The sequence below is a fragment of the Bos mutus genome, chromosome 10 (genome assembly GCF_027580195.1).
Source record: "Bos mutus isolate GX-2022 chromosome 10, NWIPB_WYAK_1.1, whole genome shotgun sequence".
Classification (NCBI taxonomy): Eukaryota; Metazoa; Chordata; class Mammalia; order Artiodactyla; family Bovidae; genus Bos; species Bos mutus.
Genome location: NC_091626.1, coordinates 70,740,942 through 70,756,076, shown reverse-complemented (window position 1 = coordinate 70,756,076; position 15,135 = coordinate 70,740,942). Strand labels below are relative to the sequence as shown.

The 15,135-nt window shown below is 49.4% G+C and overlaps 1 protein-coding gene across 1 annotated transcript in view; it reads right to left on the bottom strand.

Annotated features, from left to right (window-relative positions):
* Positions 1-14,487, bottom strand: part of PLA2G4E (phospholipase A2 group IVE) — a 35,721-nt gene extending 21,234 nt beyond the window's left edge. Inside the window, exons 1-4 of the mRNA XM_005903974.3 lie at positions 14,420-14,487; positions 8,255-8,391; positions 6,144-6,275; positions 4,508-4,548 (exon numbers count right to left, since the gene is read on the bottom strand). Of these exons, the coding sequence (XP_005904036.2) occupies positions 4,508-4,548; positions 6,144-6,275; positions 8,255-8,391; positions 14,420-14,447 (338 nt within the window). The 5' untranslated portion in view covers positions 14,448-14,487. The remainder of the gene's footprint in view (positions 1-4,507; positions 4,549-6,143; positions 6,276-8,254; positions 8,392-14,419) is intronic.
* Positions 14,488-15,135: the final 648 nt, after the last annotated feature.

Below are 15,135 nucleotides of genomic sequence, written 5' to 3'. Positions count from 1 at the left end.
ACTCTCCTCTTTCACTTTCATCAAGAGGCTCTTTAGTTCTTCTTCACTTTCTGCCATAAGGGTGGTGTTATCTGCATATCTGAGGTTATTGATATTTCTCCCAGCAATCTTGATTCCAGCTTGTGCTTCCTCCAGCTCAACATTTCTCATGATGTACTCTGCATATAAGTTAAATAAGCAGAGTGACAGTATACAACCTTGATGTACTCCTTTCCCAATTTGGTACCAGTCCCTTGTTCCATGTACGGTTCTAACTGTTGCTTCTTGACCTACATCGGATTTCTCAGGAGGCAGGTAAGGCGGTCTGTTGTTCCCATCTCTTTAAGAATTTTCCACAATTTGTTGTGATCCACACAGTCAAAGGCTTTGGCATAGTCAATAAAACAGAAATAGATGTTTTTCTGGAACTCTCTTGTGTTTTTGATGATCCAACAGATGTTGGCAATTTGATCTCTGGTTCCTCTGCTTTTTCTAAATCCAGCTTGAACGTCTGGAAGTTCTTGGTTTATGTACTGTTGAAGCCTGGCTTTGAGATTTTGAGCAGTACTTTGCTAGTGAGTGAAATGACTGCAATTGTGTGGTAGTTTGAACATTCTTTGGCATTGCCTTTCTTTGGGATGGGAAATGAAAACTGACCTTTTCCAGTCCTGTGGTCACTGCTGAATTTTCCAAATTTGCTGACATATTGAGTGCAGCACTTTCACAGCATCATCTTTTAGGATTTAAAAAAGTTCAGCTGGAATTCCATCACCTCCAGTAGCTTTGTTCATAGTGATGCCTCCTAAGGCCCACTGGACTTCATATTCCAGGATGTCTGGCTCTAGGTGAGTGATCACACCATCATGGTTATCTGGGTCATGAAGATCTTTTTTTGTACAGTTCTTCTGTGTATTCTTGCCACCCTTTCTTAGTATCTTCTGCTTCTGTTGTGTCCATACCATTTCTGTCCTTTATTGTGCCCATCTTTGCAGGAAATGTTCCCTTGGTATCTCTAATTTTCTTGAAGAGATCTCTAGTCTTTCCCATTCTATTGTTTTCCTCTATTTCTTTGCCCTGATCACTGAGGAAGGCTTTCTTATCTCTCCTTGCTATTCTTTGAAGGAGAAGGCAATGGCAACCCACTCCAGTTCTCTTGCCTGGAAAATCCCATGGATGGAGGAGCCTGGTAGGCTGCAGTCCATGGGGTGGCTAAGAGCCAGACACGACTGAACGACTTCACTTTCACTTTTCACTTTCATGCATTGGAGAAGGAAATGGCAACCCACTTCAGTGTTCTTGCCTGGAGAATCCCAGGGACGGGGGAGCCTGGTGGGCTGCCGTCTATGGGGTCGCACAGAGTTGGACACAACTGAAGTGACTTAGCAGCAGCAGCAGCAGCAGCTATTCTTTGAAACTCTGCATTCAGATGGGTATATCTTTCCTTTTCTCCTTTGCCTTTTGCTTCTCTTCTTTTCTCAGCTATTTGTAAGCCTCCTCAGACAACCATTTTGCTTTTTTGCATTAATTTTTCTTGAGGATGGTCTTGATTCCTGTCTCCTGTACAATGTAATGAACCTCCGTCCATAGTTCATCCGGCACTCTGCCTATCAGATCTAGTCCCTTAAATCTATTTCTCACTTCCACTGTATAGTCATAAGGGATTTGATTTAGGTCATACCTGAATGGCCTAGGGGTTTTCCCTACTTTCTTCTATTTAAGTCTGAATTTGGCAATAAGGAGTTCATGGTCTGAGCCACAGTCAGCTCCTGGTCTTGTTTTTGCTGACTGTATAGAGCTTCTCCATCTTTGGCTGCAAAGAATATAATCAGTCTGATTTCGGTGTTGACTATCTGGTGAGGTCCCTGTGTACAGTCATTTGCTGTGTTGTTGGAAGAGGGTGTTTGCTATGACCTGTGCGTTCTCTTGGCAAAACTCTGTTAGACTTTGCCCTGCTTCATTTTGTACTCCAACACCAAACTTGCCTGTTACTCCAGTTATCTCTTGACTTCCTACTTTTGCATTTTAGTCCCCCATGATGAAAACGACATCTTTTTTGGGTGTTAGTTCTAGAAAGTCTTGTAGGTCTTCATAGAACTGTTTAATTTCAGCTTCTTCAGCGTTACTGGTTGGGGCATAGACTTGGATTACTGTGATATTGAATGGCTTGCCTTGGAAACGAACAGAGATCATTCTATTGTTTTTGAGATTGCACCCAAGTACTGCATTTCAGACTCTTTTGTTGACTATGAGGGCTACTCCATTTCTTTTAAGCGATTCTTGCCCACAATAGTAGATATAACGGTCATCTGAATTAAATTCTCCCATTCCAGTCCACTTTAGCTCACTGATTCCTAAAATGTCGATGTTCAGTCTTACCATCTCCTGTTTGACCACTTCCAATTTACCTTGATTCATGGACCTATCATTCCAGATTCCTATGCAATATTGTTCTTTACAGCATCAGACTTGACTTCTATCACCAGTTACATCCACAACTGGGTGTTATTTTCACTTTGGCTCCATCCCTTCATTCTTTCTGGAGTTATTTATCCACTGATCTCCAGTAGCATATTGGGCACCTACTGACCTGGGGAGTTCATCTTTCAGTGTCATATCTTTTTACCTTTTCATACTGTTCATGAGGTTCTCAAGGCAAGAATACTGAAGTATATGCTATTCTTTTTCATATACTTTTCCATTATGGTTTATCATGGGATTTTTAATTCCCTAAGCTATACAGTAGGACTTTGTTGTTTACCCATTCTATACATACTGGTTTACATCAACAAATCCCAAATTTCCAATCCAACCCTCCCCCACTCTCCCACCCACCCTTGGCAACCACAAGTCTGTTTTCTAAATCATATCCTTCTTGACTGATTTCTCACAAAGGGGACAAAGAGCCTATATAGAGTCAATAAGGAGATAGCAGAACCTTCTTAGTGCTTGTGAAAAATACTGGCTTAAGAAGCCTTAGGAATTGGCAAGGAGAAAACTGGCATACATTTAAAATAAAATATCCAGAAATAAAGATTTATAGGATAGAGGGAGTAGAAGAGTTTCCTTTTTTTCTCACTTAAAGGATAACTGTTCTTTATGTCCAACCAGATGCAACTGCATGGAGTTATAAGGATAAACAGGTTGCAAGAAAAGGCTGGAGCCCACCGCCTAGCACAGATGTGAACAGTTCTGATAGAAAAACGGATCCCTCCTCCGTTCTGTGCTTTAATGTGTGCATTAACAAATAGTTCTGACCCAGCCAGAGAGGGGCCTTGGGAGTGTAAAATGTCTGTGTTACAAACCCGAGAGAGCCTCTCTGGTTACAGTTAGTCTAGGGAAGTCCAGAGCCTCCCTCTTCAACCTAAGCCCAAGAGGACTGTGTCTCCAGGTCAACCCTTATTCTGACGTAGTTCCTCCACTTTCTGATTCACCCAAGGAACACTTTTCCCCTTAAAAGTCCTGTTAAACCAAGAACCAAAGGAGAGAGCTCAGATTTTCTTTACTGTGAAACAAATGAACTTGATTTTAACTTGCCAAATTAAATTTTAAGTTGATTTTAATGAGGACCTTCAGTCCCAAGACCCCCTACACATAGGATTCTCTGGTTGGATCTTGACAAGCCCTCTGTTCTAATTCCTGCCTCTCATTGTCCCCCTGTTCGTGGGCTGATTGTAAGTCCAGGGGATTCAGTCCTTCCAGGGCTAAGAAGCCAGCTGCCCAATCAATCACAAGGCACCCTGCTGTCCCAGGGCAGGCTTGTCCCCTCCAGGAAGGGGCCCCCCCTCACTGCCCCTTCCTTTCCTTCCTCTCCCTTTGTACCCTTCTTCCCACACTCCCAACTCTGTGACCCAGGTCCATGTGAGTCCACAGCATAGTCATACCCCTAGGAGCCTGGATCTTTTTCTTAGTTGGAAATGATGAGAAATAATCCCATACCTTGGCCCCGAGCTTCCCCTTGACTTGCTTCCAGAGTTGGAGCTGGCTGCAGAGGGGCATAGCAGCCCACTCCAGTGCTCTTGCCTGGAGAATCTCAGGGACGTGGGACCTGCTGGGCTGCCATCTATGGGGTCGCACAGAGTCGGACACGACTGAAGCTACTTAGCAGCAGCAGCAGAGGGGCTGCTTCAGCCCCGGGTTTGGGGGGAGTTTGTTCTAACAGTTCTGGGTCCAGGAGGAGACACCTTAGTCCTGATGTCTTTCTTAGCCTGACCTCGGGAAAGTCCCATCCCCATGGTGGCAGGAAGTCTTCCCAGGAGCCACTCTCAGAAATGCTGGGAATCTGAGGCAGATGAATTGGCCAGAGTACTAGATCTTTATAGCACTGACATCAGCAGACCTGGATGAGAAGGGGTGGAGCCCAGGCACCTACACTATTTAGGAACTCCCAAGTGATCCCCATGCATTTGAGGGGTGTCAGGGGTGGGAGTGGAAGAGGGGGTACTGCAGGAAGAAGGTGCAATGCCTGTGAGCAGAAGCCGCTTTGGAATCCGGACCTTGGTGGAAGCCTGGGGGGCTGGGTCCTACTCACCTCTCCTCCAGCAGGAACTCCACTTCCAGCTCCTCCATGCCCTGCAGGGGGAGGAAGAGACTGCAGTTGTGATCTGTGTCTCCACTTCTCTCCAGACCAGGATTCTTGCCACCCTAGAAGACCCTGCTGACATGTCCGTGTCCGTCCCACTTGGTGGTCCTGCTGTCTTAGAGTGGGGGCAGCTGCTCTTGGCTCTTTTTGTCCTCCTTGTCTCTCTCCGTCTCCAAGTCTTTTTATCAGGAACATCATTGACCACCCAGAGGAGGTCAGGGTATGAAGCTGACCCTCAGCCCCAGCAGGTAAATCCCTTTGCCCCAGAACATGTGCTGTTCATCTTCTCCCTCCAGCTTCCATCGTTCTCCTGCTTTCCCAACAAGCTCACTGTTTGGAGCAAAGGAGAGCTGAGATGCTGCCCCCGGCAAGCCCAACTCTGAAGGCTAGGGGCCCGTGCTTTCATTTTCTGCTTTGCATCTCTTGCTGTGTAACTTCAGGAAGTCATGACCTCGTGGGTCCTTAATTTCCTCCATGGAGCATGAGCCAGGTGAGCACAGGGATGCTCGTCCCCTGAGATGTCCAGGTGACTGGAACAGTGCCTTCCCTGTGTGTGTGTTTGTGTGTGTGTTTGTGTGTGTGTTAGTCACTTAGTCATGTCCGACTATTTGTGACCCCATGGACTGCAGCCCACTAGGCTCCCCTCTCCCATAGGGCACTCAAATGCTTGTTGGGTGAATCAATAACATCCTGGGCCTTTCAGCAGATTTGCCCTCCTTTGTCTTGTCTGTCCTCTGTCCCCTGGGGCCATCCCAGCAGCAGGACTCTGAGTGAAGAAAGGGAACCAACATTTACTCCATCTCCATTTAGTACTCTGAACTGGGCTTGTTCTTTTAGTTGCTCAGTCATGTCTGACCCTTTGCGATACAACCCCATGGACTGTAGCCTACCAGACTCTTCTGTCCATAGGATTTTTCAGGCAAGAATACTGGAGTGGGTTGCCATTTCCTTCTCCAGGGGATCTTCCCAACCCAGGGATTGAACCTGTATTTCCTGCATTGACAGGTGGATTCTGAGCCACCTAGCCACTGAAACAGTGCTGCTGCTGCTAAGTCGCTTCAGTCGTGTCCAACTCTGTGCGACCCCATAGACCGCAGCCCACCAGGCTCCTCCGTCCCTGGGATTCTCCAGGCAAGAACACTGGAGTGGGTTGCCATTTCCTTCTCCATTGCATGAAAGTGAGAAGTGAAAGTGAAGTCACTCAGTCGTGACCGACTTGTAGTGACCCCATGGACTGTGGCCCACCAGGCTCCTCCATCCATGGGATTTTCCAGGCAAGAGTACTGGAGTGGCTTGCCATTGCCTTCTCCGGAACAGTGCTAGGTGCCTTAATTATGTATTCCCGTTTAAGCTCACAGTGACCCTGTATGGTAGATATTATTATCACAAGATACAAGGAAATAGAACTCAGAGGAATTAAATCTATAGGTTGCACAGCTAGCAAGCCAAAACGCTGGGATTTGCACAGCAGCACTATCTTCTCTCCACTTGGCTACAGAGAGAGGATCCCATAAAACAGCATCTTAGGAATAACCAGCTTCCCCTCCCGAGGCAGGAGGCTGAGGGCGGGGGCACCCACACCCACCTCTGTGTTGAGCGGGAACTTCACGTGGGTTTTCTTTCGGAAGCAGAGCTTGGTGAGGTCATAGAGAACTGTCAAGAGATGGTCATCAGGTGTCACCGTGTCTTCATCACAGACGCTCAGCTCTAGAACATTCTAGGGGAGAAGGGGTGGGGTGTGAGTCTGGTCACTGAGGCTGCATCCACCCATTCCCAGGTTGAGGGGCCTGACCTCAGTCCTAGTGAGTAGGTGGGTCTTAGGGATGGGGGTGAGCACAGCTCAGGTGTGAGGGACATTTGTGGGGACATGAATAAAGGGAAAAGGGAAAGTGTTAGTTGTGTCTGACTCTGCTACCCCATGGACTGTAGCCCACCAGGTTCTTCTATCCATGTGATTTCCCAGGCAAGAATACTGGAGTAGGTTTCCACTCCCTTCTCTAGGGGATTTTCCCGACCCAGGGACCGAACCCAGGTCTCCCACATTGCAAACAGATTCTTTACTGTCTGAGCCACCAAGGAAGCCCTGGATTAAGGGAGAAAAGTGTCTATTCCCTCCTTTGCAACTCTCTGAGGCCTTCCTGCCCTTCTTCTCTGGTTCTCCTACTGGGGAATTTTGCTCTTTTATAAGCTTGGCCGGGGCCTGTGAAGTGTGAGGGATTTCATTTCACATAGGGGAAGGATGGAAGGACACAGCAAACAAGACATTTGCCAAGATTAGCATGTATCCAGTGCTGGGACCCAGGAGCTGAAGACAGTTCCTTTGGTACAGAAAACACAATTCAGGGACACCATTACATTTCATACTCCAGGTAGAGAGGTGTGGCAAAGATTACAGAGGCTTTGATTGGGTTGGGGTAAAGTGTTGGAGCTCTATCTTTTGGCTCATCAGCCCCTAAGTGATGTCTCGTGGGTGGTCCCAAAGCAGAAGGTCAAGGGTGGAGCAGCTACCCTGTCATCTGGCCGAACTCTGAGATGACTTAGGTGACTAAGATTAGCCTCTGGATTAGCCTCTGAGGCCTCTTGTTCCAAGGATCCTGGGAGATGTAGGTTGGGTCTGGATTTGCCTCTTTTGTCCCTATCTAGTGGACCTGAGATGGTTCTGGGGCTTCCTAGTGAGTGGGATCTGTTGACTTTGTAATTGCTAGATACCAGGAGTGGGACTTCACTAGTGGTCTGGTGGTTAAGACTTGGCGTTCCCAATGCAGGGGGCATGAGTTCAATTTGTGGTGAGGGAGCTAAGATGCTACATGCCACACGGTGTGGCCAAAAAAGAAACCAGGTGTGTCCTAGAACCAACCCAGCAGCCCCAGAGATCTACAGAAAAAAGAAACACACATTCTGGTTTCAAGATGGCATAGCTCATACTGAAACTCCCCCTTTCTCAACAAAAATCTGATATATGATAGAAAAGACATTTTTAAAACAATAAATATAAAACTCTACTTGAAAACAAACGGATATGTCATGAACTAAAAAAGGAGATGCATTCCTAAAATATGAAAGTGGTAAGCTGGATGGAGTTGTCAAGCCTCAGATGCCTCAGGACTGGCTCTGACGCCTTCATGATGAGGGTAAATTTATCTGAAGGGGACCCTGGGGCAGCTGTCAAAACTCAGGATGTTCAGGACAGGATTCTCCCACAGGAGATATGAACTCCATGTAGTCACATATATCTGAAGAAGGCCTATGCATGAATCAGCAACTCAACAAATGAAAGAGCACACACCCAAGGAATTAGAAGTAAATTAGCCATCCAAAAAGGATTTACAACAGTGGAAAGTTTGGGATTAGACTGGCCTCGGACCTATTGAGAAGATTGGCTCTTCTCTCTGTATCCTTCTGCTTGGTGTATGTTCTGGAAACACACTCAATTTGGGGGCAGGAGACAGTTCTAGGGACAATTTAGGGAAAGGACAGAGAAGCAGGAAAGATGGTAGAAGGATAACTACGCCCAGAGGGACAAATACGAGACAGGCAGAAGAAAGGAGTGGGTGAGTGGGGAGACATGGGACAAGAAGTGGGTAGAAAGAAAGACAAATAGGCATGAGAAGGCCACGTGAACAAAGAGAAGGACAAGCAGGCCAGGAGGGAGCGGACCTGCAGGCAGGGCAGGCAGGTGCTGTCCCCGTGTCTCACCTTCACTTGGCTCTGGATCTGGAAGCTGAAGGTCTCATTCCATTCTGGGTTTCGGCAGTTGGAGATGGTCCTAGTCCTCAGCCTCTTTTCACTGGCAGTGGGCAGCCACAGGCTCACGAAGCAGTCTGTCAGGCTCACTGTCCGAGGAAGACAAGGGTGAGGGGGTGAGGAGCCAATCCAGGTCTGAAGAGGAGAGAGTGTGGAGGCAGAAGCCAGAGTGAAGCCTCGTCTCAGCTTCAGGTCCCCTCTTGACTCACGGCCCTGGCTCTCCAGAGACCTTTGTCCCAGAACCCTGAGAAGGTCATGGACTGCAGGCTGGAGGTTTCAGCGGGGACGCAGGACCCCCTGCCTGTTCTGAAGACTGGAGATGGCCTCTGGCTCTGCTCAGAAGCACCCTGGCTCTTGTTGGTTTGGGACAAGGTATGGCTGTGACTCTGCAGTTTTTTTGGCTTCCGTGGTGGCTTAAACAGTAAAAAATCTGCTTGTAATGCAGGAGACCTGGGTTCAGTCTCTGGGTCAGGAGGATCCCCTGGAGAAAGAAATAGCTACACACTCCAGTATTTTACCTAGAGAATCCTATGGACAGAGGAGCCTGGTGGGCTATAGTTGATGGGGTCACAAAGAGTCAGACATGACTGAGCAAATAACATACACACACACATGGCTGGGCAGTTTTCTCTCTGCCAGGGGACGATCTGAAGGACTAGCCACTCAGAGATCAAGTTTATCTCTTGCTTTAGCCCAGAGCACCAGGGAAGCCAAAGTAAGGCTCAGCTCTGGGCTGCGGAGAAGCAAGGATTAGAAGGGACACCGTTAGGGAGGAGGGAGTCAGCCCCAAGGCCCAGTGGGGACAGCCTGGAGCAGAACAGGCTATTCAGCAGGATCTAGGGACAGGAAATGCAAACCATGTGACCGAACATCTCAGATGCACCCATCTGGGCTCTTTGTATCTATACTGGTCTCCCCACATGGACCGTGTGGCCCAAGAAACCCTCGTATCTAAGACCACATACTTTATTTTTCATTCAAAAGAACAACATGAATGTGATGATGCTGTGTGTGCTCGAAGGACAAAGCTGTGACCCCAACACGTTCTCCTAAAGTTAAAGAAGGCCTCCTGGGTTTTCTTTTTGGAGCAGTGGCAGGCACAGGGATAGGAATAGGGTGAAAACCCAATGTCCTGACACCATTCCACCTGGGAGGAGGGAGGAAGAGGTGCCCCGATGGCCCTTGTCACTCTTCTGGCAATCTGCTGGGTGTAATTCCCAGGACACCCACAAGATACATAGAGAAGGGGAAAAGTCAATACAGTTTCCAGTGTTAGAGAAGCTTCTTCTAGATGATAAAGCAGGGAAGGGATGGGAGTTCTGTACTGATAGGACTGATCCGAACTAGTTCCTAATTATAATTAATAATGTCCTCTGAGAATGGAACCAGAGGTGACCCCTCCCCGCAGACTGACTTAGTCCTATATTGTTACTACACTGAGAACTTCATCAGACTTAATAACCATGGCTTGCATCATGAGCATCCCTGGTTTCTGATTTCATCCCCTCTGTCTGGTTAATCTTTCAGGCTAGTCTTTCACCATTCAATGAACTGGAATTCATGGCCTTCCACCCATCAAACAGAGGTGAGATAACACTGTCTTTAAATGTCATAATCATCATTAATCCAAACACAACAGAATCAAAAGAAAATGATGACATCATCCTACCATTCCTTCCATGTCCAGCTTGTTCCTCCTCACTATGAACTCAGGCTCTCACATTGAGTTGATTTAACTCCTTGGTGCTCTCCAGCCTGTCCACTTCTCCCTACTTGCATGGCCACTGCCTTGGTGCATGCCATCTTCATCTGTGCCATCTCTTCATCACTACCCCACTGGGAACCCTGTCTTCTGTCCTGCCCCACCCTCATCTTTTCTCTCTAGAGAAACCAAAGGGCTCTTTTCCTATCGGTCACTCCCCAGTTAAAGATCCTTCAGTGGCTCCCTGCCCACTCAGGCTGAGTCCCACCCACTCAGCATGGCTACCCCTCCCACTTTGCCAGCCTCACATCATTCCTTCTCCCTATCATCCCAGCCCCGCCCTGTCCCCAAACACACACACACACACACAGGCATTCACACATGCATGCACACATACACTGTTGCATGCACGTGCTCACACTCACTCCAAACTCCAGCCAAACCCAGCGCCCTGTAGGTCTCAGAAGGCCATGTCGCCTTGCCATGAACACCCTCCTCTTCCTCTTTCACACTACCCTTCTTCCACCCTTTCAGGTTGCAGAAGGGACCTCCCTCCAGAAGCCTTGCCTAAGCCCCTAAGTCTGGGCCAGGAGCCCCTCGTAGCCCTATGCCTCCCGCTCTTCTCCTGATGGAGCACTGCTGACAGGTTGGTGCATGTGTCTCCACCACCCCCTGTGCCCTGGGAAGCCCAGGAGACCCAGTATTGGCACCGCTGGATATTTGTGACTAAATGAATGGTAGAAAACCCCAGCTTCCTGCTGTTGGGATATATCAGCACCCCAGAAATTCTGGGCTGAGTCACCATAGATATAGATAGGTAAGTTGGCGTGTCTAATGGCTCTGTTCAGAGGGAGACTCCCTGGGGACCTGCTCAGTCCTCCTAGGCCCTCCTTTGGCTTTTCCTGGGCTCCAAGTCCCCTCCTCTTGGCCTGCCTCCTGTGCAGGGGGAGCCTGAAGGCAGGGACCCCACAACCCTACACCCACTTGCTTAGCACGATTTCACAGACCCTGGAAAGGCCCCTTTTCCTCTAAGATTCCTTTTCTATCATCAGTTAATGCCTAAAATTGTCCCATTAAATCCACTGGGCTTTTCCTGGTGGCTCAGATGGTAAAAAAAAATCTGCCTGCAATGCAGGAAACCCAGCTTTGATCCCTGGGTTGGGAAAATGCCCTGGAGAAGGAAATGGCAACCCACTCTAGTACTCTTGCCTAGAGAATCCCTTGGACAGAGGAGCCTGGTAGCTTATAGTCCATGGGGTTGCAGAGTTGGATTCGACTGAATGACTAACATACACAAATCCACTGAAGTCTCAGAATTTTTGACCTAAGGCTTAAATCTCCAGTTAAGATTAAAAACAAAACAAAACTCCTGGAAGAGCCAGCATTGGTCAGACACCTACACATCAAGCATAAATTTTTTTTCCAGTTCTTTTGCAGAGATCCATTCTGCCTGTCCCCCTAAGGTTGGGAAGGAGAGTGCAGCCCAAGAGAGGATAATCCTGGGGAGGGATGATGGTGGAGGGAGGCCGCCAAGCTCAGATGACAAGCTGCAGCATCATGAGCTGACTCTAAGGTAGTGACTGTTGTTGCGTTGGCAATTAAGAGTGCTTAAGAAAGGATGATCCAATTCTAAGAACTTTGGGGAATTTCCTAAGCACAGATTGGTTCTCATCCTTGTTCCTCATGAAGTGAAAAAGGGCTTGGTCATAGGAATGACATATCTCTTTTTCCAGAATGTGGGTGGCGAAGATGACTTAACCATCTCTACTGATATCAAGAACATTATCTTCCTTAGAGACACCCACCTCACAGCTCTTGGGGTGCTGGTTTGAATTTTAATTTATTGTCCCAAGGGGAATAAAAACTCTGGACAGCTGCAAGATTTCCAGGCCAGTTCTCTCGTAGCCCTGACCTAGCTCCTTGATGAGGGAGCCACCCCCGAATCTCATCCCTTTGGGGCTCCTGGAAATCTTAGAAACTCAGGCACCCCTTACAGGACTGAACCAGAGGGGAGATCATTTTTGATCTAAGCCAGGAGGAACGATTTAGGGCGAAGGTGACCCAGGACCTGCAAGATGTCAAGATAGTCTCCACCCAGGCGAGGCAGAAACGAGCCCAGCCCGTGACAACTGTGGAACCAGATACAACGTGACCTGGGCTGATACCCCAGACACCGTGACTGCCCCCAGCTCTGTTCCTCAGGGAAATGAGGAAAACACAGACATGTTCCAAAGGGGACCAGGTACCCTTGAAGGGCAGCCTGTGTGCCAGAGGCACATGTGGGGAAGAGAGAGAGGAGGTAGGCCAGACCTTAGCCCGTTTCTCTGGCTGCCTGCTCCTCACCTCACCTCCACCTCTGGGGCCCGCTGGTGGGAGGGTCTGAGAGCACAAGTGCAGGCCTGCCTGAGAGTGTGAGGCCCGCATGACACGCAGGGCGGGGACAGAGCCACCTCTAGAGGAGCCAAGGCGGGCGAGGCCACTGCAGGCATGTGAAAGCTGTGACCTGTCCCCGATGGGAGTGGGGTGAGGTGTCTGACAACCCACCCTGGTGTGGAAATGAAGGCAAAAGAGGCAACCAGGCTCCGGATCCAGGGGACACTTCCAGGCTCCTCACATCAATTACTGTTGGCCTGGGAGGCCCTGAGAAGCCCAAGAAGTCCATGGCCCCCTGGCCGACCTGGGAACAGAGCCATGCTGGCTGCAACTGATGGCATGGGCTCTGGACACTCACCGTCCCGTGGACGGGGTCTGAATCCTACCTGGTCCCTTTGTTCTCTCCTGGGATGTAGGGCCCTCCCTTCCCCACCTCCACACTCATCCTTGCGCTGCGGTGTTACGGAGATAGCTTTGCAGTAGGCTGTCAGCCTCTTCCCCAGGGCTCCTGCTCCATCCGCACAGAAGCCCTCGAGGTCATGCAGTCCCTGCCTCAAGGACTAGGGTGCCACCTCGATTCCCATCCATCCTCTGAATAGCCCGGGCTCCTTCTCCTGGCTTGTCCTTCCTACCCCTCAGCAGGCCAGACCTGGGATCAAACACTGATTCTGCTTGAGGCATTTAATCCTCATGTGCAAATGGGTCCCACAGCACTGCCCTCAGGTTGAGGAGGATGTGTGGTGTCTGCCTCGGGCAGGCCCCCAGCAGGTGCTGGGGGTGGAATGCAGGAGGAGTCCTCCCCCAGATTGGGCTCCCAGACCTCTGGATGCTCACATCTTGTCCCCTCAGACCTCAGGCTCTCAAAGCAGCCTTCCTTAGCTACTCCCAGTTTTCAGTGTCCTTTAAATCCTGTGGTGACAAGATCAGAATGTCATCCTCTATTAAAGAAAGTGAGAGTGTTAGTTGCTCAGTCATGTTCCACTTTTGCAACCCCATGGACTGGTAGCCTGCCAGGCTCCTCTGTCCGTGGAATTCTCCAGTCAAGAACACTGGAATGGGTAGCCATTCCCTTCTCAAGATCTTCCTGACCCAGGGATCAAACCTAGGTCTTTTGCACTGCAGGCAGATTCTTTACCATCTGAGCCACCAGGGAAGCCCGCCATTGTCTATTACCACTCCATGATTGCTTTGCAGATAGACGCCTCCCCTTGCGTCAGGCTCTCCCAGCATAGTTGAGTCCCAGGCCAGCATAGTTGAGTCCCAGGGTGAGGGCAATATAAAGGAGCTTTGGGGAACCTGGAGCCCTTGGGCCATTCCTGTGTGGTTGCCAGTAAGTGGGAACCCCCTCAGTCATGGGCCCTGACACAGAGCTTTGTCCTCCTTGAGGACCAGGCTTCCTCCCTGGATGGTGGGGAGGTGAGAGCAGCATAGGGAGGGGCTTTTGTTCTACCCACCCAGATATCTTCATTTCTTCCTGAAACCAGAGACTTCCCTGGGCCCCTGTGGCCTGGGAATGCAGCAGAGGCCGGGATGAAAGGGAAATTAAAGCAGCAAGAAGACCCTGAACAAAGAGCCCTGGTGAGTCAACCATATCCATGGGCTGAATGCAGAACTGGGGCCCTGGCATGCACTGTAGGGCCCGTCTGGGATCCAGGTCCTGAGAAGAGCACTGGAGCTGACTGGCTTCATGGTCCCCAAGGGCCTCCCCTTCCATTTCAACAGCCCCTAAACTCATGCCCAGGGTTGGGGAAGCTGACTCCTGGAAGGGATCCCAGGGAGAGGAGAGCAGGGAGGAGAGAGTGAGGTGGACAGCCGGGTGAGGACTGCAGGGGCTGCTTGTACCAAGGTTGCAGCTACAGGGAGGGGCCTGGAAAATGATACAAACCTCAAAGTCTGAAATACAACTTGAATACAGAACACACACAGAGACACATATGCACACAGACACACAGAGCGACCCCTGACCATTTCCCCTCTAGGCCTGTCTCCATCCTGGCCCCAGAAGTGGAGAGGAGGGAGGGAAGAAGGAGGGGGAGACTCACCCACGTCGGCCTGTCGGACGTTCTTCATGCGGATGACCCTCACTGTCAGCAGGTGGCATGGAGACAGCCCCTCCTGTGGGTGGAGAGGACACTGGACTCACTCTTCATGCAGTGGTGGCAGGTGGCCTTGGCGGAGACAGCAGCTCAACCTGGACAGGCTCCCACTGCCCAGACTCCGGTGACCTCTCCCCTGGGACCATCTGCGGTCTGGAGAATGCTTCTGGTCCCCAGGGGATCCAAGGCTGTGCAGGTGAGGGGCTTTGTCCTCTATCCTCTCTGAGCCAACACACCCCAGAGGAAGGACAGTTTCGTGCCTCTTCTGGCCATGTCTTTCCTATTTGGATCTTGGAGTTGGAAGCCCTTTTCCTGAGCATTTTACCCAGGCTTAGAGGAGTCTTTTTTTTTTTTTTTAATTTGAGGATACTTACAATTTTGAGATGATTTTTGCCATATATCAACATGAACCACATCTAGATATACATAGGTCCCTTCCCTCTTAAACTTCCTTCCCCATCCCATCCCTCTGGGTTGTCACGAAGTACTGTCTTTGGGTTCCCTGTGTCATACAGCAAATTCCTACTGGCTATCTATTTTTATATACAATAATGTATATATTTCAATGCTACTCTCTCAAATCATCCCACTCTCTCCTTCCCTCACTGTGTCCAAAAGTCTGTCCTTTATGTCTGCGTTACATGAGTCTTTTTACTGTCCAC